Source organism: Canis aureus, chromosome 5 (genome assembly GCF_053574225.1).
Source record: "Canis aureus isolate CA01 chromosome 5, VMU_Caureus_v.1.0, whole genome shotgun sequence".
In the NCBI taxonomy this organism is placed as follows: domain Eukaryota; kingdom Metazoa; phylum Chordata; class Mammalia; order Carnivora; family Canidae; genus Canis; species Canis aureus.
Window position 1 is genome coordinate 69,680,304 of NC_135615.1, and position 26,518 is coordinate 69,706,821.

Genomic DNA, 26,518 nt, shown 5'->3' on the forward strand with positions numbered 1-26,518 from the left:
TAGAAGTAAACTTAATATATATATTATATATATAGGTATATATATGTAAGATAGAAGTAAACTTAAATATATATCACCATTTTAGAAGCAGGTTTTTGGGTTTGCTTTCTCTCCCTGTTTTATTGGGGAGGACTTGCCATTGCTTTTATCAAGTGCTTGCTAGCCATGGATGGCAACTAACTTCTTCAATTGAAGGCCGGAGGATCATATCTGGTTCCAGGAGCCGCTTGAGCAGGTCCTGGCATTCGGCCGAGATGCCCAGATGAGTAGGGAAGGACACTCCCTTCTGCTGCTGCCACAGCATCTTGGGAATGTCTGTGTCGTCAAAAGGTAGGCTGGCACAGAGCATGACGTACAGGACCACACCCATGCTCCAGACGTCCCCCTTCTTGCTATCATGGGGAATACCCTGCAGCACCTCAGGGGCGGCATAGGCTGTGCTGCCACAGAAGGTCTGGCTCAGCTCTCGGCGTGACTTGGGCAACACCTTAGCAAAGCCAAAGTCTGTCAGCTTCAGATTGAAGCCCTGCAACAAGGCGTTCTCACACTTGAGGTCCCGGTGGGCCACACCACAGCCATGGCAGTAGCGGATGGCCTCGACCATCTGACGGAAGAGGGCCTTGGCCCGGCTCTCGGGCAGCGGCCCCCCATTCAGCACACAGTCAAAGACATCCCCTCCCTCAGCCAGCTCCATCACCAGGTAGATTTTCCCATCAGCAGACTCCAGCATCTCATACACCCGGATGATGTTCTTGTGGTCCAGGGTGCGGACAATCTGGAGCTCCCGAGGCAGGAATCTCTGGATAAATTCTGAGGAGACAAGGGAAAAAAAGATAGGATGTCAAGTCCAGAAAGGGATAACTCTTCACTCCTGTCTCCTGCCTTCCAGCTTCTGTCTGTCTGGGTCTTGTGCCCTGGTTCCCATTAACAGTCTTAAATGTCTAGCTGCTCGAACGTTGCAAAGAACGTTCACTACTATTATTTTTATAGTTAGTATAGTATTCAGAGGAACTACTCCCTGCCACCCTAAGGGACTGTGAGCAACCTGTGAGATACCACGGATATCAAAGTGCTTTGGGGATTTTTAGACAAAACCACTGAATCTGTTATAAGGCCTGATTTGCCCACAGCATAGTGAGCCAGCTCCTCACACCCCTGCCTCCTACCCACAGTTCTTCCCATGAGCCCTGTCTCCCTTTTTCCCATTTTGCCTGCCTTGGCAGCAGCTCCTGCCCTCTGCCAGCCTAGACCGTGGCCTCTGTGCCCACTTCTGTCCCTCTCCCGGAATAGGGCAGGTCCAGCAGGCTGGGGTTCTGCCTCTGACGACCCTTTGCCTCCTGCCACTTTAATCTTGGGTTTTAGACTCAGCTCTTGGGTTTTAAACAGCTCTTTGTGCTGTTTCTAGACTCCCAGCATCCTTCTGTTCCCCCGCTGACCTACCCCAGAGCCACAAACTCTTGCAGTCCTTGGCTCCAGACTAAGGGGGAGGGGGGGGATGATCCTTTCCACCGGCGGAAGTGCCCACCCACCTCAACCAGCCCTCCCTTCCTCCAAAGGGGCCCCAGCTCACCTTCTGGCCCTCCCATCTTGTCAATAATTTTAATTGCCACTTTTCTTTGGTGTTTTTTGGAAAATGCTTCTTTGACTTTTGAGTAGGTCCCTTCCCCAATGGTCTTGCCCAGCTGGTACCCATTGGAGAGCAGAAAGTCCTCCATGCTGTCTAGCGCCTCCTTCCTTCCTATCACCCTCTCAGCTCATGCTGCCTCTGTGAGGCAGCTCTACTCCACCATCGCCCTTGGCCTGCTCCTTTTCCCCCCAAGGACTTCATCCGCAGCTGCCCACAGCGCTAGAACATTCTCCGTCTGGACACAGCAGCCACGGGTGGTGGGGAGGGAGAGGGCCAGACATTTTAAAACTCCGGCCCAATTGTGATGTAAATGATGTGTGACCCTTGGCCAAAATGGGCAGCGCCCTTACCTGCCCTCACCCCCGCCACCAGCAAACCCAGCACGGGTTAAGTCGCCGCCGCGCCCGGTCCCGGAGCCAGGCAGGGGGTCCGCCCGGGGCGTCTGCGCGCCGCCCGGAGGACGGGCTCCTTTTCGTGGACGCCGCCCCGCGGCTGCCGGGGCTCTGCCCGGACCCAGCGCCAGGGGCCATGGCAAGAGCCCTCCGGCCCCGGCTCGCGGCCGCGCTGAGTGCCACGGCCGGGGGCTCCCGGCGAGAGAAACGGGCTCTGTGAGGTCAGCGCGCCGCGGCCCGGGTCACAATGCAGCCGCCCCTCGACGCCCGGGCCGTGGCGCGCCGCAGACACCTGCCCGGCTCCGCCTGGACCCGAGCGTCCTCCCGCGCCCTGGGTCGGGCAACTGCTTCCCGCCCGGGACCGGCCTCGGCCTCCGGCAGGTGAGCAACGCCCCGGGGGGCGGGCGCGGGCGCGGGCAGGGGGCGCCCGGAGGCCCGGGAGCGCCTGACCGCCACTCCCCGCGCAGAGCGCCCCCGGGCCCGGACATGAGTGCCCAGGAGCCCCCGCAGGGTCGGAGATTCCCCATTGAGGCCGGAGACTCCCCTGGCCTTGCCGCCGCCCCCGAGTCCCAGGACAGCCCGGAGCCGGTAGCCACGGAGCACAACCCGGTCAGGTGAGGCCGGCGCCCCCCCGCGGCCCCTCCTGCCGCCCCGGCCCCCTGGGGCGTCCCTGCCGTGGGGGCCCCGGGATGCCTGCGTCCGCTTCCCCCGTCCAGAACCCCGTCCCCGCGTCAGGGCTCGGAGGGAGGGGGCAGGGCGGGTGCACTTTCCCCCGCGTTCCCAACCGCAGGGGCCGGGCCCCGCTTTCCCCAGGCCGCTTCGACGCTGCCCGGGCTGCCACTGCCTGACGCTGCTGCACGTGCCCATCGACGTCTACCTGGCCATGGGCGGGAGCCCCCGGGCCCGCGCCACCTGAGTGCGCCTGCGCACGGCGGCTCCGCGGGAGCCGGGCGGGGACGGGGCCGCCGCGGGCCACCACGCTGAGGTCGCGCGCGCCGAGCACGAGACAATGATGCACATTTTAAAATAAAAGAATGATGCACATTTTAATAAAGCACAGCATAAACTGTTCTTTCCACTCCGGGCTGGCCGTGTATGTCTATCCCGTCGATCGGCCCGCAAGCTGCCCGCCCGCCGTCCTCGCAGGGACCCAACCCTAGAGTCCCGCGCTCCCAGTGGGCGCCAGCCCTTCCCCCCATTTCTTCCGGGTCCTGACCCCTTGCAGGGCAACCTTTCCCCTGCCCTCAGCCTTCGCCTCATCCCTCTTGGTTTTCCAGGGAAATTCGCACAGCTGTGCTGGACTCTGGTGGTCCAGAGAGGCTCTGGCCTGGAGGGGTTGGACAGACAACTTAGAATAAAGAGAATGGCCACCCACAACAGGCCTGTTTAATGCTCCTGAGATGGAGTTAGATTTTGTTACCTGCTGTTCTGTGACCCCAGGCACCTCTGGCTTCGTTGGAGGGATTAGTGGTCTCCCAGGCCTTCTAGAGCCTTGATTTCTCCTGGGAGTGGTAGGACCAAAAGAAGACTGGGGAAAAAACCTTGATTTCTCATTCCTTTTTTTTTTTTTTTTTAGATTTTATTTATTCATGAGAGACACAGAGAGAGAGAGGCAGAGACACAGGCAGAGGGAGAAGCAGGCTCCATGCAGGAAGCCCAACATGAGACTCGATCCCAGGTCTCCAGGATCACACCCTGGGCTGAAGGCAGTGCTAAACTTCTGAGCCACCCAGGCTGCCCCTCATTCCTATTTTATATAGAGTTGAGGGAACTGAGGCTTGAGAGACTTGCCCAGGTTCCCCCAGATGATAGTTGAGAGTCTAGCACACTCATCAGTGTCCTCAGACTTAATACTCTAAAATCTATCCATGAGCCAAGGCTGCCTGGAAGTATAGCATTTAACTGAACAAGTATTTTCCACTTTTCAATTTTGCTTTAATGAGCTTGTATTATTTTAATATTAGAAAAAAGTATATGTACCAGTATATACCAAAAGTATATGACCCAGAGGTCAGCTCAGTCTCCTGGTCCCTGAAATCTAAATACAGATGACTTAACACCCCTAAGCCACGTGGGGTAGAACTCCCAGCCCTCCCTAGAATACTTCAGAATCCCAGTCACCCCAAAGGACCACCATTCTCAACTTCCCAAAGGACCATCATTCTCAACTGCCGTACAAATTCTCTCCCAGGCAGTTCCCAAATGTAGGAGACTTATTAAAAGAGTAGAGGATGTCACTATATTGTACATCTGAAACTAATATTACACCATGTTAACTGGAATTTAAATTAAAACTTTAAAAAAGTAAAATTTTAAAAATACACTAAAAAAAAAAAAAGAGAGAGAGAAGATATTTGCCAAAAAAGGGTCTACTTCGAAGTGAGGACTTTAGACTTGACCATCTGGTGCCTGGTCCTTCAAACGTCCTAGTTCTTGAAAGCTCTCCTATGCCTCCCTCTCCCTTTTACCCACCAGGAGAATACCTGGCTTCAGGCCACAATGCTGGCTTCTTTTCTTTCTCCACTTTACTCCTCTCTTTCTCCACCCTTAATTCCTAGAGAGCCCCTAGGGTTGTCATTTCAGTCCATTAAGTGGAGTAATCCGGCTGTTTCTATCCCCACTGAACTGCATCCAGGCAGGCCCTACTCAGCAGAACCCACACCACTACCCCACAGAAAAGGGCCTTCTTCCCTGCAAACAGTAACCTCCCTTCTTAGAAGACCACTGTTAAGTTTAGAGAGAAAAAAAATATCGGCCTCTATACTGATAAGGTATCTCCTTTGTAAGCAACTAAAGTTGGCTTATGCCAAAAAGGAATTGGTCGTCTCAAGTGGCTGGGAAGGATATAAGCTTTCCAGATACATAAAGGAACATTAAGGGAATAAGTTAGGAACTAGGGTGGTCGCTGGGCCCACCAAGACTGCCCATCTGTCCATGATTATCTGCTCTGGGCAGTGATCATAGCTGAGGCAGTTTGAAGATCTGCTCGTGGAAGGAAGAGGTGCTTTCTCCCTGTCTCAGTTTACCTGACCTTGGCAAGGACAGCAATTGGCCCTTCATAAGTGGCATGCGAAGTCTTTTGGCCAATTACCGTAGTCAGGGAAATGTGAGACTGTAACTGATCCAGCTGGACCAGCAGAACCTACCCTTGAGGTAGAAGCCTGGCCAGGTGATTGACAGCATCACCAGAAAATAATAGGCAGTGATGGAGAAAAAACATTCCAGGAGCAGAGATAGCTTATGTCAACACTGGGTATACCTGGGAGGAAAAGAAGCCTGGGCAGAGAGAGAGAGAGGCAGAAGCCAGGGTAACAACTCTATTCCATGTAAATGGAGATCCTTGGACAGTGTGACCAGGAGTCAGGCCACTGGGTTCTAGTTTGGGCCCTGTTGCTGCCTCAGTCGATACAAGTCCACCAGCCAGGCCTGTGCAGGGCACTGGGAATTCAGCGGAAAATGTGAAGGACACAGGCATTGGCCCTCATGGAACTCATACAGCCTAGCAGACCAGAGACCTCACTCAAGCAAGTCCCTTCTTCACTGATTTAAAAAAAAAAAAAGGGCCACCTGGCTGGCTTGCTCAGTTGGAGGAGAGTGAGACTCTTGATGTCGGGTAAGTTCAAGCCCGACACTGGGTTTAGAGCTTACATACATACACACATATCAATTTTACAAGGAGGGAGAGGGCACCTGGGTGACTCAGTCTGTTGAACTGGGTGTCTGACTCTTGGTTTTGGCTCAGGTCATGATCTCTGGTTGTGAGATCAAGCCCCACATCGGGCTCCATGCTTCCCCTCCACCCCACCCTACTGCTCACTCTCTCTCTCTCTCATTCTCTCTAAAATAAATAAAAATCTTAAAAAAGAAAGGGAAAGAAAAGACAAGACTTACTGCCAGCCCTCCCCCATATGCGTGGGTAACCAGTAACAGTAACGCAAAGATTTCAGACACACACCTTGCCTAGATGGGTCAGACCCTGGGGCTAGTTAGCTCCACCAGGTGGAGAGCACCTCGTGGGCAAAGCCCTGGAGACTGGAAAGTGGAGGCAAGTTCCAGGAAGTCCGTTCAGTCACCTTCTGCCAACACCTCCCTCTCTGGGCTGCACCGGGTACTGAGAACCCAGGCTTGACTCTCACAGATCCCTGGCCCTCGCAGAGCTCAGAATTCAGGGGATCTGGGGATGAGTTAACAAAAGAAAAGCTGAACCAAGGAGGCCTTGAATTTGAGCTTTGTTCTCTAGGAGACAGGGAACATGACAGACCCCAACTTGAGTTACTTTGCTCTCTTATTTTTTCTCTACTTTTCCATCGTATTCTCTGTTTCTTCCTCCCCTACCCCCCACAGAAAAGTCACTGGCCTCAACTCTGGTCTGAGATTTGAGTCCTGTCTCTGCCATTCACTGGCTATGTAAACTTGGACTAGTTACTTCGCCTCTCTGAGTCTCCATTTCCAAATCTGTAAAATGGGGTTAATGACACCTGCAGGAGGCTTTCGTGGCCTACAGCACCAGGCAGGAGTCTCTGGCACAGCCAGGACTTAAGCAAGAGAAGCTGCTGCTCCTACCTCTGGCTTCAAGGGGCAGTAGAGAGCCAGCCAGTCGCGAGCCCTGGGCCTGGGTGATGCCCAGCCTTGGAGCGGGTTGGGGAATCCCTCTCGCCTCCCTCTGCCAACTTCCCAGCAGTTCTGCTCCTGAGCCTAGGAACTTGGCTGGGGGGCATTTCCAGGGGAATCCCCAGGTGGGAAAGGAAGAGCTGCCTCCCTCACCCTCGAAGATAAAGTGGTCCCCAGACCCCAAGGCAGGACCCCCAGATCCCAAGCTGATTCTCTGGGCCCACGGAATAGGGATGGACCTGGAGAAAGGGGCATACTCAAATCACGGCTTCCCCTGACTTGCCTCTCAGACACCTTATTAGCTAGCCCCTCCCTAAAGGACCCCCTTTTAGAAGGAGGGGGCGAAGTACAGATGGACCCCCCGGGTTACCATGGAGATGGCAGGGAAAAGGTTGCTGTATCGTCATGGCAACAATTGACGTCAGTACTACCCTTTCCTGTTGCTTGATATGAGGGGGGGCAGCCACCCCAACCACAAGCAAATACCCCACAAAGCCTCCTTTCCTTACTGAGCCAATCAACCAGAGGGTCGACGAGCTTAATATAGCACAAGTTAAAAGCAGTCTCTGATGTCAGTCAAACCCTGTTCAAATCCTCGTTCTGCCTGTCTTAGCTGTGGGAATTTTAGCAAGTTCCTTAAGCCCTGGAAGTCTCATCTTCCAATGGGGATAAATCAGCTACCTGCCTCCAGAGTGAGTGTGAGGACCGCATGGGATCGTGCAGGTCATGGGCACTGGGCCAGCTCACAGGAGACGCACACTGACCTTAGGGACTGTTGGGTCCTGGGAATCCGTCAGTGGATGTGGCCCTTCAGATACAGACTCACAGCCCCCCAAAAACATAGAGAGGACTAAGCTCCCAAGTTTGAGCATCTTAGAATGGGGGGGGGCATCTCAAGATGGAGCCAGAAACAGTGGAATTTCCAGACTCTGAGGAAACCCCAGATGCCACTTTCCCTGAAACCCCGTCACATCCGGACTCTGACCCAACTTCCCCTTCTGCTCCCTCTGCCTCCTCCTAGGCCTTCTCAGCAGTCTTCATGGGCCTCCATCTGCTCTTCTATGGAAAAGGATGGAGGAAAGCCCACAGGTAGACATCAGGCAGCCAGACACTGAGTAGGTTGGACGCCCCAGGTATAGGGGTGTCCCAGTGCCCTCTGGCATCTCCCCACCCATCTTCAGGCATGGGGCCACCAAAAACGTTCTCATTGCCTGTCTCTGCCCTCACTTCTGTCCAGGCAACAGCAGTCCATTCTGCTCCAGTTCCCCCGCCACCACCCTGAATCAGGGGCCCATCATTGCCCAAGCAAGCCCCTAACCTGACTCCCTGTTTCCTTCCTGGCTTGATGCCTCCCACCAGTAATTTATCAAGATCACAAACCCAGGGCAGCCCAGGTGGCTCGGCAGTTTAAGCATTGCCTTCAGCCCAGGGTGTGATCCTGGAGACGCAGGATCAAGTCCCATGTTGGGCTCCCTGCATGGAGCCTGCTTCTCCCTCTGCCTGTATCTCTGCCTCTGTGTGTGTGTGTGTGTGTGTGTGTGTGTGTGTGTGTTTCTCATGAATAAATAAATAAAATCTTTTAGAAAAGAAAAATAGAGATCACAAACCCAGCCATACCATTTTCCTATTTAAGACTCATCTGTGGTTTCTTTACATCATTTATCCAGCCACACCACACCCCTCAATGATTCACATCACATTCTTCCACCTGCTTTTCCAGGCATGCTGTTCCTTCTGCCCAGAACAGCCTCCCTCCCAAGCCCACTTACCCTTCAGGTCTCTACCAATTGACACAGGTCCTCTGACCACCTGTGCTTCCCCTCTCGTAGCACCTTCTTGTTCCACTGTGTGCCCGGTGATCCCTGATGCATGTCTGCCTTCCCCCTTACGCTGTGGACTCACTGAGGGCACGGGCTGTGTCATGTTCATCCTGACATCCCAGGGGCCTAGATAGAATGGCAGGGCTCAGGAGTTGGTAGAGTGTCTGCAAATTAGACTAGCTAGTGACTGCGTGATAGGTCCACAGAGGAGCGGCGGCAGTGCTGCGAGGAGAAGGAACCAGCAGAGCCAGCCAGGAGGTCCAGAATGGTTCCCCTAAGGACAATGCAGCTGAGGCAAGGAAGGGGGGAGGAAATGTCCCTGGCACTGGGGTTGGTAGGTGCCAAGGGTGCTCTTGGTGCTAAAGACACTGTGCAGAGGGGCAAACTCATGTTTTGGAAAGACAACCCTGGCTGCTTTGCGGGAATAGACCACATAAGGGATAGAGAGTGGCAGCAGGGAACCACGGCAGGAGGCTGCTGCAGCCCCCTTGGGTGAAAGGTGAGGGGCCTTGGACCAGGCATGCATTAGCAGTGGGAATGGACAGAAGCTATGGGATTTTTTAAATGTCCTGGGGTGCCTGGGTGGCTCAGTCAGTTAAGCGTCTGCCTCTAGCTCAGGTCATGATTTCAGGGTCCTGGGATTGAGCCCCTGTCGGCTCCCTGTCCAGCAGGGACCCTGCTTCTCCCTCTCCCTCTGCCCCTCATCCTGCTCAGGCTCTCTCTCATTCTCTCTCAAATAAATATATGAATGAATGAATGAATGAATGAATCTTTAAAAAAATAAAATGTCCTGGAGAGGACAGGATTTCATAGCTGCTTGAATATGAAACGACAGAGAAGAGCCTACAACAAAACCCAGATTTTTGGTTCTGGCAGCTGAGAAAATGGCCAAGCTAGGGAACATGGGAGGAAGGGCAGGTGTGGGGCATGTTTCCTCCGAGGTGGGACATCCGGGGAGGGAGGGGTGAGGAGACAGGTATAGGGCAGAGAAGACAGACCAGGGCTGAAAGAGAGAAGTGAGTCTCTGACAGAGGTAGACACCCAAGGCAAGGGAACCAATGAGATTTCCTTGGGACATGATTAGGCAGTGAGCAAAGGATGAGAAATTTGCCATATGGCAGCAGCCAGTAAGATAGCAAGGAAATCAAGAGTGCACAGTGTCCAGAAAAACAAGGACACAAAAGTATTTCACGTGGGAGGGAGTATTTGTATGAAAGTCAGCCACTGCTAAAGGGTCAAGTCAGATAAAGACTCACGACCATCCCTGGGATTTAGCAAGGAGGAGGTCAGTGGTGACCTTGAGGAGCAGAGCTGTTCCTGTGGAATGGTGGGGGAGGAAGCCAGATTGCAGGGGCTGAGTGAGGAAGTGGAAACAGCGTGTGTACACAACTCTTTCAAGAATGTTGGCTGTGAAGGGGAGCTGGAGAAGGACATGGGGTTGAAGGAGGCTTTCTTCTTTTTCAAAGATAGGAAAGACTAGAGCCTGTTTGTTTGCTGCTGGGAAGGAGCCATCAGGGAGGGAGAGGTTGGATGGAGATAGAGAAAAGAGGAAGGGATGAGGGGAGGGAGAGTCCCTAAGGAGGGGAAAACAGGAGATTAAATCCCCAAATATGGCTGCAAAATTGGGGGACAAGTCAGGGCCTGTAGTAGGCCCTGGGGGCTCGGAACAGCTGCCCACTCTCCCCAGCAGCCAGTGTGAGTCACTGGGGGGGAAATAGCCCAAACTGGCAGTGTGGGAAAGAGAGCTGGGCCAGCACGTTCCACTGGATCCCCAGGGGGTCGGGGAGCAGGGCCCAGCCTGGGCTCTGAGCCCTGAACCCCATGCTCTGATCAGAACAAGGGCACCTCTGTAGGGGTGGGCAGAGCAGTATGAAGCCTGGGTTTTACTTTTGGCTTCTCTCTGCCACTCTCTGAACCTGTTTCCCCTTCTCCCAAGAGGGTGTTAGACCAGATCAAGGGCTTCTAACTTTTTCTTTGTTGGGGGTGGTGAGGAGGGTTTGCTGTCAGGGATCCTTTCTAAACTCTTCCCAGAAATATATATGTATTTGGAACTTTGAGACAGTCTAGGGGGTCCTGGATCCCCAGAAGTTCATTCATAGAATGTCTCCAGATGAGAACTCCTGAACTAGAGGTGGCTGAGGGGCCTTCTGCCTCTAACGTTTGAAAGTGCCCTGGAGCAAGGGGCAAAGCTCTTGAAAGGGCCTTGGGAGGCAGAGCTGGGGGACCCTAAGCCTGGGAGCAGGCCCGCCTTTGGAGGTGTGCGTCCTGCCTGAGGATGCCATCGGGGTGGGCCTGCAAGCAGAGGCTGGGCCCCGGGTGGGATGGGGAAAGTCTATCCAGCCGGCAGCCGATCTTGCTGCCCGTCCTTGGTCCTGGGGCAGGGGGGAGTAGGGAGTGTCTCAGGAGACCTTGGAAATCCGGGGCCTGGCCGCCTCCCACCAAGGCGGCGGGTGAAGTCCGACCACCGCCCAGACCCACCCGCCCCCGCCCCGCTCCGCCCGCTGACGCCTCCTGCTAAAAACGGGCGTCCCGGGGGGAGTATGGGCTTTCAGGCCTCCCCCTCCACCCCGGCGGGTATTTAAGAGGCCGAGGCCGGCCAGGCGGGCCGACGCCATGCTCTTCACCGAGACTGCCCACTTCGTGGTGAATTTTCTTCTGTCCCGGTGAGGGGGCCCCGGGGAGGGCGCCGGCGGGACAAAGGGCCTCCAGCAGCGGGGGGAGGAGGCGCCGGCCGAGCGCCCCGACGCGGTCCTCCAGGCCCTCCGGCCCCCCGGCCCACAGGGCCTCCGACGCAGGCCGGGCCCGCCCGCGGAGCTCGGGGTGACGGCTGCCGCGTCTCCCCCGCAGGCGGCCCCGGGCCCCGCCCCCACACCGCCTGGACCAGGAGCTGTGTTTCTGGGGCTGCCGCGGCCCGGCCCTGCCGGCGCCCGCCTCCCGCCGCAGCCTGGGCGACTACTGGCTGAGCCCGCAGCGCCGCCGCCCGCCGGGCGCCGCCTGGCGCTGGCCGACGCGCAACCTGCTGCTGCTGCCGGGGGCCACCGGGCTGGCGGACGTGCCCTCGGCGCGCTGGCCCAGCTGCTACGGCGCGCGCCCGCGCCTCACGTGAGCGCGCGGGGCGGGGCCCGGGGGCGGGGCGGGGGCGGGGCCCGGGGGCGGGGCGGGGCGGGGCCCGAGGCGGAGGGCCGGTCAGGGGTTGGGTAGCCCCGGCCTGACGGGGCCTGGGAGCGGGAGCAGGGGGCGGAACCCGGCGGGGGGGGCGGGGCGCCGCTGAGAGCGGAGGGGAGGGGCGGGGCCAGGCGGAATGGGCGTCGCCGGGGGGCGGAGCCTTGCCCCCACCCTGTCGGCCCGACTTTCCCCTCCTCCAGATGGAAGCACCGATGGCAGAATATTAACTACCAATTCCTGGGCAAGAGGAAGAGGCATCTAGCTCCCCTGCGCCCGTGAGAGCCGGTGAGGGGCGGGGCCAAAGGAGGGTGCGGCCGGCGGGGCGGGGTTCGGGGGGCGGGGCCTGGCGGAGGTGGGCGGGGCCTGGCGGAGGTGGGCGGGGCAGGGCGAGATGCCAGCGTCCGCGGAGCTTCCCCAGCCGCTGCCTCCCGGGCTCCAGGACCTGGAGGGGACGGGCCGTCGGACTCTGCGGGATTACTCATCCCTTCCTTTCTCTGACCACCACACTTTTTACAAGATTGACAGATTTGACTATATTAAAATTTCTGTTCATCAGAAGGCACCTAAAAAAGTAAAATAGAGGGGTGCCTGGCGAGCTCTGTCGGTAGAGTATGCAACTTTTGATCTCAGGGTCCTGAATTTGAGCCCATAGAAATTACTTTAAAATAATAATAATAGGGCGCCTGGGTGGGTCGGTGGGTGAAGCCTCTGCCTTCCGCTCAGGTGGTGCTGCGGGCGGCGTCCTGGGATGGAGCCCTGCATCAGGTTCCTTGCTTAGCCGGGAGCCTGCGTGTCCCTTGCCCCACCTGCCCCACCTGCCCTGCCTTGTGTTCTCTCTCTCTCACTATCTCTCGCTCTCTCAAACAAATAAATCAAAATCTTAAAAATAAAAAATTATAATAAAGTATAATAGGGTTCCAAACAAGGCTCCTGCCTAGCAACCCAGCTGAATGACCTGAGAGAAAGGAAGTCCTGGTGGCCTTGAGGGCACAGTACTGACAGTCACCCTCTGTGCATCTCTGAATGCCTCTGCCTCTGAGCATGGCTGTGTTTCTCTGGGTGTGCATCTATCTCTGATCTCTATGTCCGTTTATTTATTCAACAATTACTTATCAAGGATCAAGGGCCTGTTTTCGTTTATGCTAGGTTTATACTCTGAGTGATTGAGCTGACATTGAATTCCCTGCCCTCATGGGGCTTACATTCTGGTTAGAGAAACAATAAAAAGAAGGGATAAACAATGCCTTGGGTTTGAGAAGAACAAGGGGGCCAGGTGCTGCTTTATATGGAGTGAGCAGGGAATCTGTCTTGTCTAGAACAATACCTGACTCATAATCGAGGCTCAGTAAATGTTGCATGAATGAATGGTTTGGTTAGGTCCTGTCTGAGGAGGGAACTCTCAATCAATGCTTGAAGGATGAAGGGTCAGCCACTCCAGACCCTGGAAAGAGTGTTCTGAGTGGAGGGAACAGCACAGGACTAGTTGCCTCCGGCTGTCTGCCCTGTTGTATCCCTGTTGCCGGCTCTGTTTGTTGTCTCTGTGATCTTGGGAATCCTAAGGCAGGTTTAAACAGGGCCCCTCCAGGGTCTCCGGAAGTGAGGTCACTGCTGAGCTGATTCACCCCCTGGCCTGCTCTGGCCTAACTAGCCTGGCCCAGCCATTCCCCTGGAAGCCGACCCTCCCCCCAGCGGCCTCAGTCCCATGACCTCTGGCTCCTTCCCGGGCTAGCATCCTGTAGCAGGCAGGAAGGCCTTCATGCTCCCTAACCACAGTCCTTCCTCTCACTCTGCCTTGCAGGCAGAGGAGTCCTGCCTGGACAGAGAGGCCCAGGAAAGACCTGACAGAGTGGGAGGCATAACCCCCCTGCCGCCCCCGCCACCCCCCACCCCCCCGCCCGGGCTACACCTGGGAGGGGCAGAGCAATCACTCATCTTCGAAGCTTCTGCTACATGTATTTTGTCATTCAGTCCTTCAGCGCCCATTTCATAGACAAACTCAGGCAGGCCCAGAGAAGAGAAGGGGGCAGAACTGGGACCCGAGCACAGGCCTCCTGATGAAATAGTAATAATCAGGATCCCTGGGTGGCGCAGCGGTTTGGCGCCTGCCTTTGGCCCAGGGCGTGATCCTGGAGACCCGGGATCAAATCCCACATCGGGCTCCTGGTGCATGGAGCCTGCTTCTCCCTCTCTCTCTCTCTCTCTCTCTCTCTCTCTTTCTCTCTCTGTGACTATCATAAATAAATAAAAGTTAAAAAAAAAAGAAATAGTAATAATTGTGACAACAGATATTTATTGCCCATTTATTCTCTGCCGGGTACTGTGCTAAAATTTTGCGTGCATTTTCTTTTTAAAGATTTTTAAAAATTTATTTATTCATGAGAGACACAGAGAGAGAGAGAGAGAGAGAGAGAGAGAGAGGCAGAGGGAGAAGCAGGCTCCACCTAAGGAGCCCGATGTGGGACTCGATCCCGGGACTCCAGGATTACTCCCTGGGCTGAAGGCAGCGCTAAACCGCTGAGCCACCCAGGGATTCCCTGCATTTTCTTTTTTAAGATTTATCATAAACCGGGGATCCCTGGGCGGCTCAGCGGTTTAGCGCCTGCCTTCACCCCAGCGCGTGATGCTGGAGTCCTGGGATTGAGTCCCACGTCAGGCTCCCTACATGGAACTTGCTTCTCCCTCTGCCTGTGTCTCTGCCTCTCTCTCTCTCTCTCTCTCTCTCTCTCTTTCTCATGAATAAATAAATAAAATCTTAAAAAAAAAAAAGATGTATCATAAACCTACTCACGGTGGCTACCACAGTTATTTCTTTTCCCCTCAGAGGACACTGAGGCTCAGAGCCATTATGCAACTTGCCCAGGGACACCTAGCTAGTTGGTGGCAGAGCTGTGTGTGACCCCAGGCAGTGCTGGATGCCCAGTGACACACCCGCCGCCTCAGGGTTCCAGGGGATGTTATGGAGGTCTGTTTTCCAGGGATTTCAGGAGCCGGGCTTCAGGTTCATCACATGACGTCCCGAGGCTGACTCGTGCCAAGGCAGGACGAGCAGGAAGATGTCCTGGGAGCCCTGCAAAATCCTGTATCCCTCTCTGTGGGTGAAGATTCTATACCTTTGCCCTCCTCCCTGGGATCTCCATGTTTCTGCCCCTTTACTGCCCAAATAAAGCAGTTTTCACCTCTCTGGCTCTCTCTACTTTGGGGGTGATCCTTTCAATTCTCCCCATTCACACCCGCTGAGATAGACTGAACCCGCAGGGCTGTGGGGTTGGTGGCATCTTCTGCTGTCACTCCTGACCCTTCCACTGCCTTCATCGAGCCCTTTCAATGGGAGAGAATGGATGAACCAGACCTGGCTCCTGCTCTCCAGACTATCACAGTATCACAGCAGGAGAAAAATAGAGACATATGCCAGTTCAGTAAAGTGCCACAGCAGGGTGACATTAGTTTTTGGGGGGCACAGTGAGTCCTCTGGTGGGCCAGGAAAGACTTCAGGAGGGGTTCCTTGAGCTAAATCTTAATGGTTACGCAGGCACTGGGTAGGCACATAGAGGGAATAGCACTCCAGGCCGACTGGGCAGCAGTCATTTACGGGCAGAAATGGTCATCCTGCCGAGGGAATCGTGAGACTGGCAGTCAAGGGCCTCTGCCTGAAGTGAGGCTAACTGAGCCTGGCGCTTCAAAGACTTGACTGCTAAAACAAGGAGTTGGACGTTCTCCAGGAGGAGATGGGGAACCGTGGACAGGTTTAAAGCAAGGGAGAGACATGGGCCCTTCATGGCATCTCCAGGCCTAGAGCCTTCCCCGGGTTCTCAGGGACCATGCCGGTGGGCAATGAGTAGCCTCTGGCGGTCAACCAAGTCCAAGGCCTCAGGGCACCTGTCCCTATGCTCCCCCTTACACACTCTGCCAGCGTCTACCCGGGACTGAGACCAGGAGTGGATCCTGTCCAAGCCTCCCTGCAAAGGTCTGACTGAGGGTGCTGATGGCTGGAGGATGGAGTCTTTGGGCTCTTACCTTAACTCATCCACTCAGTGGTCAACAGCAGCCCCCTTCTGCATCCCATGAGACCCAAGTATGGTCCATCCCATGCCCTTTATGGGGGACTCAGTCACACAAACAGGTAACGACAAGGCAGTCCCACTCCAGCCCCCCACAGGAGCAGACTCCTAGAACCATCTCCCTTCCACCTCCAGCCCCTCTCCCTCCACGTGGGTCCCGGTCCCTGTCTCTGGTGCTCTCTGCTCCCTGAATGTCTCTGGATATTGTCTTCACCTCCTCTGCCCTCCACCCTCACCTTGTCCCGGCCACTATCACTTTCTTTTTTTTCCTCTCTGCCCCCCCACCCCCCACCCCGCCACGGACACTATTGCTTTCATCTGGACCAGTCGCTCTCTGGTTTTCTCACCAACAGCTCTGTCCCCTCTAGCCCACCAGGACTTGTTTTCCTGTTTTGTATGTCCTTGTGGGTCATCCAGGATAATCTCCAAGGGTAGCTGGAGTTCTGGAGAGATCTAGGCTAGGGACAAAGACTTCAGTCATCAGCATATAAACTTTCATACACACACACACACACACACACACGTACAGAGAGAGAAATAGAGAGTGAGATCTTCCTCTCCAGCACAGATTGCTCTCTAGACCCATTGATTCTAATGGCATCCCAAAGTCACCTCACCTCAACCTGTCCCAAACTGACTTCTCCATCTCCACATGTGCCCACCTCTCCTCCTCTAAGGCTTCCGTGTGTGGCCTGGCGCCTCCATCTACCCATTCGCTAGGCTGGACCCTCAGCACCATCCCCTGTCCTCCCTCCTGACGCACTCCCTCCCTTAGTCCCTGGTCCTTCCCTGAGTCCTGCCCCTTCTGCCCCCTGCACACTGTCCATACCTCTCTCCCTCTGCCTTCCTCCACCTTCCAGCAGCATTTGACGTGGTGCATCACTCATTCCCATTGGAAACCATTGCTTCCCTCGCCTTCAGGGCCCCCTGCTCCTGGACTGCTCCCTTTCCCAATGACCATCGGCTGGGTGCCCCTGCTAGCTCTGCTCCCAGAGTCTTAATGTTGGTGAGCCCCCCCTGGAGCTGTCTTCTTGAGTCACTCCTTTTCTGGTGAATCCCATCCAGTTCCATTCCAATTTGGGACACCCCAAACTCTTAAGTCCAGGCTCACAGACTCAGTAACTGCAAGTCTGCTATCTCCATGGGGCTCTGATGGGCATCTCAAGCATTAACTCCAAAGCTATGCATGTAAGCCTCAGCCCTAAGAACTGGCCCCAGCTCGGGAAATGCTGGTGTTGGCTGCTGCTCTGGACCTTTAGTTCAGGACCCCATAATGTCTAGCTTGGGTGATTGCAACAACCCAGTGTCTCCCTTCTACCTGGCAGGGAGGGACAGTCCAGGCAAAGGGACTGCCTGCGTAACGGCAGAAAAGAGAGCAAGGTTATAGCATGGTGGACAGTCCAGAGTGTGCCATGGGTGCCAGATGGCCAAGACCTTCGATGTAGGGTGCAGACATCCCGAGGGCAGTAGGAAGCCACAGCAAGGTCTAAAGCCAAGGGGACATGTTTTTTTTTTTTTTTTTTTTTTAATTTATTCATGAGAGACAGAGAGAGAGAGAAAGAGAGAGAGAGGCAGAGACACAGGCAGAGGGAGAAGCAGGCCCCATGCAGGGAGCCCGACGCGGGATTCTTTCCCGGGTCTCCAAGATCATGCCCTGGGTCTAAGGCGGCGCTAAACCGCCGAGCTACCCAGGCTGCCCAAGGGGACGTGTTTGATTTAACATTCCTTTCACTCCTTTGTGCCTTCCTTGGCACATTTACTCCATCAGCTAGTAAATATTCATTGAGCACCCTCTATTGGAAAGTGACCCCGAGGCAGAGGAGAGCAGCTGGAGGTGCTGGACATGGGGCAGACAGACAGTGTGAAGGCGGCTGTGCTGCGGGCCTTGGGCACAGGTGAGAAGGGCCGCAGTTGTGGACGTGGAGGAGAGGGGATGATGAGCTGAGCTGGGAGGGTGGGGAGCAGATTCCTGGCTTGGGCAACAGAGTAGTGGGAACCTTATGCTCAGAGATATAGAGTATGTGATGGGGAGAGCCTCCCTTCCTCCTGCAAACCTGGATGTTCTCAGGAGTGGTTTGATCTGGGGTTTTTGTTTTGTTTTGTTTTGTTTTTGTTTTTGTTTGATCTAGGTTTTAAGAAAAGAATAGAAATTCAACAAATAGAGAAGTGGAGAGAGGCATTCTACGCAGAGGGAAGAGTACGTTCAAAAGCCCTGAGGCCACACACACTCAACACTCTGAGGCACTGATAAGCCAGTAGAGTTGAGGTTCTGGGAGCCAGAGGAAAATCAGGAAAATGAGGCTGGGAGCTTGATCCCGGTGAGGTACGCCCTGGAGCGCTGTGGGGGAGGGGTGTGGGCAGGGGTGTCACCAGGATATCAGGGGCCTCTGTGCAGGTGGGAGGGAAGGAGAGTTTGAGAAGGGGTTAGGAGGGGACAGACAGATGAAGTGTATAGGAGGCAAGCTTCCTAGCATGTCTTTCTAGGAATAGTCACTAAGAGGAGGTCCCAGTGGGACACGCGGGGGTTGCAAGAGGAGACGGAGAGAATCCTTAGGGTTCTGGGAAGATGCAGATTCCTTTATCATGGAAGGAATTGATTGAGTCAAATAAATTTCCCTCTGAATAATTCAGCATCCTTAGAGCAGCCTGGTCAGTCCCTCTACCACCTGCCCCTGAAGAGTGTTGATAGAGGGGACACTGGGTCGTCTCAGGGAGCTCCTGGCCCCCTGCCTCCTCTCCCCAGGTTGAGAAGAGAATGAGCACACCGTTGAGTGCCAAGTTGGCACCACGTTCTTACGCAGCATTTCACTCAGTCATACCAGTGAATGTTGCTGGATGCTCCCGTGTGCTCTGAGCCTCAGGTGACGGATTTAAGGGCTTCACTTGCTGGCATTAGCTCATTTACCTCACAATTACCCCAGACCTGGCTATGATCATTCCCACTTTACAGATGAGGACACTGAGGCTCAGAGAGGCCCTACAGCCACACAGCGAGGACACGATACTTCATGACTACGATTGCCTCAACACAGAAATACCTCGCCGCACCCTTGCTGCTGCCTCAAGCGGTACCCAGTGTCCTCATTTTACGGGGTTGCGCATTGGGAGGCCCAGCGAGGGGAGGGACTTGTCCAGGGTCCCAAAGCTGCAAGGTGGGTCCAGATCATTTGAGGGAGAAGCTGAATGGGAGGAGTGAGGGATCTGAATAGCTTGGAGAGGATGAGGTGGGCCTGGGGAGTGGACCAAGACAGGGTTTCAGTTTCCCTTTTAAAGGGACTTTCCCCGCGGGGGCGGGGGGCGGGGGGGGGGGGGGGAATTTTGGTTGGAAAGTTGTAAGCAATCCACATTCCACCGGTTTGGCTGCCTCTTCCACTGTGGCACCCAGGATCCGAACAGAAACTGAAAGTTTGGAAGCGGGGAGGGAAGGGGGAAGGGAGAGGCTCAGGCCACCCGTGTCAAACGGGTTGAGTTTCTGGTGACCTCATCGAGCCTGGGGAAGATAGGCAGGTGAGCTGATGACACATCTCTTGGTTATTGGGGAAATTGGGCCCCAGAGAGACAGCTCTGTTAGTGACTGGGCCTTGGCCAGGTTACACAACCACTCCACCCCACCCCCACATACATGCGTTTGCGCGCGCTCACAGACACACACGCACACACACACATGTTCACTCAGAGACCAAGGGAAGAGGGAGGGAAGGAAGAAATAAGAGCACTGAGCAGCCTCAAATCTTAAAAGGGAACCTATAGAATCCCTGTGCCTGTGATTTGGTGACCAGTTGGATGGTGGGTCCTATGAAGAGCCCCTAAGGTGCCCCAGTATCCAGGCCCAGGTTCAAGGCCCATGATTGGCAGGGAGGCTGTGGCCCTGGGTGCTGCTGACAACCAAACCAGAACCCCTGCGTACCCAGGATCCCGGGGAGTCGAGGGCCTGGGGTCCTGAGCCCGTGGCCACCTGGCCTCTCCCTGCTGACACCCTGCGTGCTGCTCATAAGTGGGAGCATCTGAGCCCTTTGGGAATGCCTCTAGCCAAACTCTGGCCATACTCTTCTGCTCCTCAGAGATCCTGAAAACCACTTTCTGCTGGTGCTGCCCTCCACTGCTGCTTGCTTCCAGAAACACCCCGCCTCACAGGGCTCAGGGCTCATTCCCTCCTCTGTGAATGGGAAGGAACAATGAGGGGACACATTTCACCGGCTTACGAGGTAAGGTACGGAAAGCAGTTGGCACAGGGCTTGGCATTCAACCGTGTGTAAGTAAGCAATGCTAGGAACTGTGATTATTGTTTCTGGTGGTCATTCCCGCCTCTTCAAAACTCTCCCGGGTGGTCAAGGATCTCCATGATTCTGTACTCTGGGGTCCCCTGCTGTGCCTCCCCTCTGGCTCCCTCCCAGACTCCTTCCCTGGAGCCCTGTACTGCTGCCTGCCTCTCCAAGGTAGGGCTCCTCACTGGCCTGGTGCTTCCTGGGTGACCTCATGCACTGCTCAGCAACACTTATCTTTATCTAGCAGCATCCAGAGGCCCAGATTTCCTGGGGTCAGTTCTGACTTAAAACCTACTGTCTGTTGTCCCTATGAGGTCACTAGCCAGACTTTGGGCCCTGGCCTGTGGCTCAGGAAACATGATCTGATGGCATGTCTATGCACTGCCTCCTGGATGGGGGCACCTCAGACTCAGCAAGGCTCAATTCAGCAAGCACCCCCTCCCACCAAGTTCTCTTTCCCTCTGTTTTCCTGTCTCGAAAGGATCCACTTGACCAGCTGTCACCCATAACAGAGATGCAGGTGACAACATTGTCACTTCGTCTCCCTACTCCCTCCCAACCATGCAGCCAGTCGGTCCTGGAGTCCTAGGGATCTTATTTCCAAACCCTGCTCCAGGTTAGGCCTGTCCCTCCACCCTGCCCTCACACAAACCCATGTCTGTTTCCATTTTGTCCTGCTTTAAACTCCATCCCCGGCCCATGCATATGGCCCTCCTTCATGCAGCCTGCAGGCCCCTTGGCAGGCCCTGGTCTGGCTCTTTTTCTCCCCTTAAGGCACTGCCAGTCTCTTCCCCTAGATGGGAAACCCCTGAGGGCAGGGGCCCTGCATGACTCACAGCTGGTGCTCCACCACTTGTGAGCAGGAGGAGGAATACTCTAGTCTTTGTGAGTATGAATCATGGAGCCCAGCCTGTCACTCACCAGCAAACAGGCCCAAGAAGAAAGGACTAGCTCACCGTTACAGAGCAGGGGGAGACAAAACTAAGGTCTCTAGGTCCGGCTGATGCTCCCCAGGAGGAGATGGGGTGGGGGCGACTGGAGCTAAAATCTGGGCGGTGCCACACCAGCACTACTGAGGTCTCCCTTGGGATCCAGCCATTCTCTGATGTCTCTTCCCTGTTCCAGGTGCTAGTCCCCTGCTGGGGGTCCCCCTGCTAGGAAGGCCCAGCCCCCATCTGACTAGTTCTTGCCCACTCACACCTCACCTGGCATCTAATCTGATCCCCACCACAGGGCCCAGTCGGAGACCTCAAAGTGCACCCAGCCCTCCTTTATGGGGTCATGTTCTTCTCTGCCTGCCTCCCACCTTCAGCCCCACCCTGTGGCTCTCCTGAGGTCCTGGGCTTCCTGCCAAGGAAACTCATTCCCTTCCATCCAGGAAAGCTAGAGGCATCTCAGGCCAGAGCCAGGGGCTGAGGCTTCACCTGAGAACGGGGACAGCCCCGGGCTGGTGAAAATATGGGGTTCTAGTCTCTCCAGCTGCTCCCTTCCCACGTCCATTCCTGAGTTATCCTGTCCTTTCCATCCTCCTTTCCCTGCTGCTCCATACCTCATAGGTTCTGACCATCACAGCATCAGAACCCACGGGTGCACACACAGCTGCCTATGGGGACACTCACACCAAACACCAAATAGCTAATTTATCATACATGCTCATCGAGATTGTCTCCCATAGCCGCACACACTCATGGTTATATGCCCAGTCACACAGAGACACAGTTACGAACACACAATCTCAAGGACAGACAGGCACACACCTAGAAAATCTCAGAGACACCAAGAGTCAGCAAGCCTCTCTTGCCCTGAACACACACAAAGATACAGACTCACACAAGCACAAATGTGCACACCTGGTCACACACACACACACACACACACACACACAGAGTCACAAAGTCTCTCACACACAGACAGATACAGAGCAATACACAGTCCCACACAGAGGGAAACAGACACACACAGTTGCACACAGGCCCCTGGAGACCATGGAACAATGGGTGCATTGTCTGCGCTGGCAGCAGCTGGGGAGGAAGGAGCCACAGTGTGGACGGAGGAGGCCGTGGGGGCTGCTGTACCACCCCCCTCACTCTCACAGCATCCGAAGCCTCTTCCCTCTTCCAGAAGCCAGATTCTGGGGGACCTGGATTTCCTGAGGGCCTGAGCTCCCGGATGAACCTTCCCCAGCCTCCAGGAACACCTGGTGGGAGAGGCAGAGCTCCCTGTGGCCCAGGCTCCCCCAGGGGCTCTGGAAACTCAGGGTCCTTGAGTTCGGATGTTCCTCTCTCCTCCAGAGATTTGCCTGTCAACCCACAGTGCAGAGCCTGGAAGTCCAGGGCCTTGGGATCTGCTCTTAACCTCTGACCCCGAGCCCTCCAGGAGTCACACACTCTCCATCTGAGCCCTGCCAGCCGGTGCGGGCAGCGCCTGGCAGCATTGTGGGTTCCCTATTGTGGTTGAGACAGAGATGCAGGTCACGGAGCCCATCGCTCAGTGGCAGTGGGTGAAGGCACTGTTCTGTCAGTGAGCAGCAGTGGGGCGTGGGGCCCCTCCTATCCCAGAGCTGGTTCTTTGTACCACCCACTCTGACCTGGCAGTCCCCGATGTCAAAGGAGAATTTTTCCAGGGGTTTCCTCAGAGCCCCCACCTCATTTGAGCAGGTCTTTCCGAACCATTTCTCACCTCAGTTACTGACATCTGCTGTGTGCCCTTGGATATGTCTGTTTCCCTTTCTGAACTTCAGTGTCCCAGTCTGGAAAATGAGAGGAGGGGTGTTAATGAAGCTGAGAGCCTTCTGGAGCCTCAGAGTAAGGGGGGAGTGGGTGCTGAGTGGCAATGCCAGCTCAGCCCTCCTCCGCTCCTCTGTGGTCCGATCTGTGGGGAGTTCCTGATTTCTCAGGCCCCGGGGTATCTCCACACCTCACAGCCTCAGGCCTCCCAGGAGGCCTTACCCGTAGGAGGGAAGGAAGGAGGGAGGGAGGTGCTGAGCTGTCCAGGACATAGCCTTGCTTTTGCAACACTTTCCTTCCTCCAGCCCCTATCCCCTTCCTCCTGGAGGCTGAGGGCAACCAGACACGCACATCCGGGGCCAGACAGGACTCTGGAGTTTCCACAGGCCTGTCCACACAGGGGAAGGGGAAGGGGAAGAGGCAGAGGCAGGGGACCAGAGCTGGAGGGTCTCCAGCCACCAGCCCCCGGTCCCTGCGTCCAGGCTCCCCTCCACTCAGGCTGGGCAGGAAGGCTGCGCTGGGTAGCCTTGGGGGTTGTCCTCAACAGGCTGTCCCAGGAGCCTCGGTGAGGTCTCATCCCTCTACTGGAATGTTTGAGGTTTTGTTGAATTCCCTCCTGGAGTTCCTCTGCCTTAATGTGGGGGAGCAGATGTAGGGGGAGAGCATCTGACAAGTCAGACAGGTTGTGTCAACGTCTCTGAGCCTCAGACTCTTCAGCTGTCACAGGGGATGGAAATGCCCTTGTAGATCGCAGGACCGCCCCGAAGGGGGCTGAGGGCCAGGGAGCCGGAGGGTGAGCCTGTCAGTGGGGGTTTGGTGTGACCGGCTGCCAGGGGATTGGGAGGAGAGCTGGGGGCCGGGCCTCACCAGCCTGACCAGAGTGCCTCCGCGGCGGGCCGGACCCCCCAGGCTGACCCGGGCAGGCAGGCGGGGACGTGGGTGGGACCCGTGACGGTGTCCAGGCCTGAGGGGGCGCAGATCCCGGCGCGGGGCCCAGCGGCTTCTATGACCACATTCTCCGGAGCGTAACTCTGGACCAGCCCTCTGGCGAGTCTGGGCATGTGAGCCCTTCCAGGAGTTCTAGGGGGAGACTGACAGGGGCTGTCAGTGCAGGACCGAGGCGTCCGGGGCCACTCCAGGTGCGGGGGCGTCCACCCTGGCGGGGGCGGCGACAGGAGGGAACGATTGCTCTCCCTTTCCTCTGGGAGCACGTCCTCTACCCAGCTCGCTTAACGACCCGCCTCCCCCCTTCCACGCTGGCCCCCACCCGCCCGGGATAGGAGAGCGGGCTGGGGTATCAGACCGCCAGCGTCGCCCACTGCGCAAGTGGGGCCCGGGACCTGAGCCCGCCTCTGCTCCTCGATTGGGCGCTCATTTAAATGTCCGGCCCCGCCCCGAGCTCGGGGCGCATATATAAGGCGGCTCGGCGGGCGGCGGGCGGCATTCTGGCGCGGAGCGGAGCGGTGGCGGGCGTAGCCAGCGGGTCGGGCGCCGAGAGGGGGTGCAGCTCGGTTCCCCCCATACCCCTCCCCCTCAGGCGCGAGCCCCACCCCTCCGCCGGCCAGGCCGACCCGGCCGAACTATCCCCTGCGGCGCGAGCCCGGGGCCGCCCCGGGCGCCCCCCAGCAGACCCCCCCCATCATGGGCAGCCAGAGCTCCAAGGCTCCCCGGGGCGACGTGACCGCCGAGGAGGCAGCAGGCGCTTCCCCTGCTAAGGCCAACGGACAGGTGGGTGCGCTCGGCACGGCCCGCCCTGGCCCCCTCCTCCCGCACCTCGCCCCCTCTGGGGCCCTGGGCCGGGGCCGCGCGCTTTGTCCGGCCCGGGACACGCGGCGCCCCCTCCCCCGCCCGGTCCCTTTGTTCTCGGCGCCGCAGCCCCCGCGGGCGAAGCGAGGGGAGGGGCGGGGAGGGGGCGCCGGCCTGGCCCCGCCGCCTTCTTTGTTTGCGGTCCCGGCCCCCGGCGCTGCCCCCCGGCCGCCCCGAGTGCCGCGCGGGGAACAAAGGCGCTGGCGGGCCGCGCCAAGGGGGCGCCCAGGGGCCGCGGGGCGGGTGCCCGGGGAGGGGGGAGGGCACTCCTCCCGCAGGCCCGACCTCGGTGGCTCACAGCCCTTTTTTTAGTGGGGAGTCGAGATGTGGGGAGAGCCCGAGGTGGGTGGGGGGCCCGTTTACACAAAGCGGGAGGCTGGGAAAATGGGCCGTCCAGGTGCGGAGAAGAGCGCCCCGGGGCGGCTTCCCGCCCGATGTCGGCTTGCAGGGCTCGCCCGCCCGCCCGCGGGGAATCGGCGGCCGCGAGCGGGTCTGCGCCGAATGGAGAGCGCGCCCCGGGGGAGGTGGGTGGGGGGCCACGGGACCCCAGCGCCTCCTGCCGGCCGTGGCCTCTGCGCTGTCGGCCCCCGCGCGCTCGTGAGGGCAGGAGGGAGATGTTTGACGGGATCCTGGTGGGGGTGAGGCCACAAGCAGCCTCCCGGGTTGCAGAAGAGTCGGGATCCTATTGCCTGGAAGGGGTCAGGGGCGGGTGGGGGGAGGAGGGGTAGAGCCCCAGGCCTCATTGCTGTCTCCTCTGCCCTGCAGGAGAATGGCCACGTGAAAAGCAATGGAGACTTATCCCCCAAGGGTGAAGGGGAGTCGCCCCCCGTGAACGGAACAGAGGAGGCAGCCGGGGCCACTGGCGATGCCATCGAGCCAGCACCCCCTAGCCAGGGCGCTGAGGTCAAGGGGGATGCCCCCGCCAAGGAGACCCCCAAGAAGAAGAAGAAATTCTCTTTCAAGAAGCCTTTCAAATTGAGTGGTCTGTCCTTCAAGAGAAATCGGAAGGAGGGTGGGGGTGATTCCTCTGCCTCCTCACCCACAGAGGAAGAGCAGGAGCAGGGCGAGATCGGTGCCTGCGGCGAGGAAGGCACAGCCCAGGAAGGGAAGGCTGCCGCCACCCCTGAGAGCCAGGAGCCCCAGGCCAAGGGGGCAGAGGCTAGTGCTGCCTCCAAGGGAGGAGACACAGAAGAAGAGGCAGGGCCCCAGGCTGCAGAGCCGTCCACTCCCTCGGGGCCGGAGAGTGGCCCTACACCTGCCGGCGAGCAGAATGAGTAGCTGGGTGGGGGCAGGTGGGTGATCTCTAAGCTGCAAAAACTGTGCTGTCCTTGTGAGGTCACTCCCTGGACCTGGTGCCCTGGCTGCCTTCCTGTGCCCAGAAAGGAAGGGGCTGTTGCCCCCTCCCAGCCACGTTCCCTCTCCTTTTCCCTCCTGTGGATTCTCCCATCATCCATCTGGCCTTCCTCTTAAGGCCAGCTGAAGATGGTCCCTTGCAGTTTCCCGAGTTAGGTTAGTGATGTGAAATATGCTCCTGCCCCTGGCCCTACCTCTCCTGCCCCTACCCCTGCAGAAGGCAATTGCTGGTTTTCTTCCCCAGTTCTTTTCCAAGTAGGTTTTGTTTACTCCCCAAATCCCTGAGCCAGATGTGGGGTGCCTACACTCCCAAACCCGAGTGTCCAGCCTTCCCCTCTGTTGAGTTTTTAGTCTCTTGTGCTGTGCCTAGTGGCACCTGGGCTGGGGAGGACACTGCCCCTGTCTAGGTTTTTATAAATGTCTTACTCAAGTTCAAACCTCCAGCTTGTGAATCGACTGTGTCTCTTTTTTGACTTGGTAAGCAAGTATTAGGCTTTGGGGTGGGGGGGAGGTCTGTAATGTGAAACAACTTCTTGTTGTCTTTTTTTTTCCCCCTCCCATTGTTGTAAATAACTTTTAATGGCCAAACCCCAGATTTGTACTTTTTTTTTTTTTTTCTAACTGCTAAAACCATTCTCTTCCACCTGGTTTTACTGTAACATTTGGAAAAGGAATAAATGTCGTCCCTTTAGTAG

General features: G+C 56.7%; 4 protein-coding genes across 6 annotated transcripts; 3 read left to right on the forward strand and 1 right to left on the reverse strand.

Annotated features, from left to right (window-relative positions):
• Positions 1-84: 84 nt before the first annotated feature.
• On the forward strand, positions 85-3,097 carry FAM229A (family with sequence similarity 229 member A). The gene is made up of 3 exons (XM_077898674.1): positions 85-2,400; positions 2,487-2,633; positions 2,833-3,097. The coding sequence occupies exons 1-3, from the start codon at positions 2,267-2,269 to the stop codon at positions 2,933-2,935; spliced, it is 384 nt and encodes a 127-aa protein (XP_077754800.1). The 5' UTR covers positions 85-2,266; the 3' UTR covers positions 2,936-3,097.
• TSSK3 (testis specific serine kinase 3) lies at positions 93-1,909 on the reverse strand. The gene is made up of 2 exons (XM_077898671.1): positions 1,571-1,909; positions 93-810 (listed from the first exon to the last, which is right to left on the reverse strand). Exons 1-2 carry the CDS (start codon positions 1,713-1,715, stop codon positions 149-151), a joined length of 807 nt encoding a protein of 268 aa, XP_077754797.1. The 5' UTR covers positions 1,716-1,909; the 3' UTR covers positions 93-148.
• Positions 3,098-10,887: 7,790 nt separating the features above from the next.
• Positions 10,888-20,204, forward strand: LOC144314493 (uncharacterized). Of its 3 annotated transcripts, none has more exons than XR_013380396.1 (7): positions 10,888-11,113; positions 11,298-11,552; positions 11,816-11,900; positions 17,442-17,568; positions 17,803-17,996; positions 18,624-18,825; positions 19,735-20,204. XR_013380396.1 is itself a non-coding variant. In XM_077898678.1 (4 exons), the coding sequence occupies exons 1-3, from the start codon at positions 11,064-11,066 to the stop codon at positions 11,892-11,894; spliced, it is 384 nt and encodes a 127-aa protein (XP_077754804.1). In that variant the 5' UTR covers positions 10,919-11,063; the 3' UTR covers positions 11,895-11,900; positions 14,591-14,796. The 3 variants fall into 3 exon arrangements, 1 of the variants encoding a protein (XP_077754804.1); XR_013380395.1 differs by having other exon boundaries at positions 18,624-18,741; XM_077898678.1 differs by lacking the exons at positions 17,442-17,568; positions 17,803-17,996; positions 18,624-18,825; positions 19,735-20,204 and adding an exon at positions 14,591-14,796 and having other exon boundaries at positions 10,919-11,113.
• Positions 20,205-24,095: 3,891 nt separating this feature from the next.
• On the forward strand, positions 24,096-26,514 carry MARCKSL1 (MARCKS like 1). Its single transcript, XM_077898677.1, has 2 exons — positions 24,096-24,392; positions 25,236-26,514. Exons 1-2 carry the CDS (start codon positions 24,306-24,308, stop codon positions 25,746-25,748), a joined length of 600 nt encoding a protein of 199 aa, XP_077754803.1. The 5' UTR covers positions 24,096-24,305; the 3' UTR covers positions 25,749-26,514.
• The last annotated feature ends 4 nt before the right edge of the window (positions 26,515-26,518 follow it).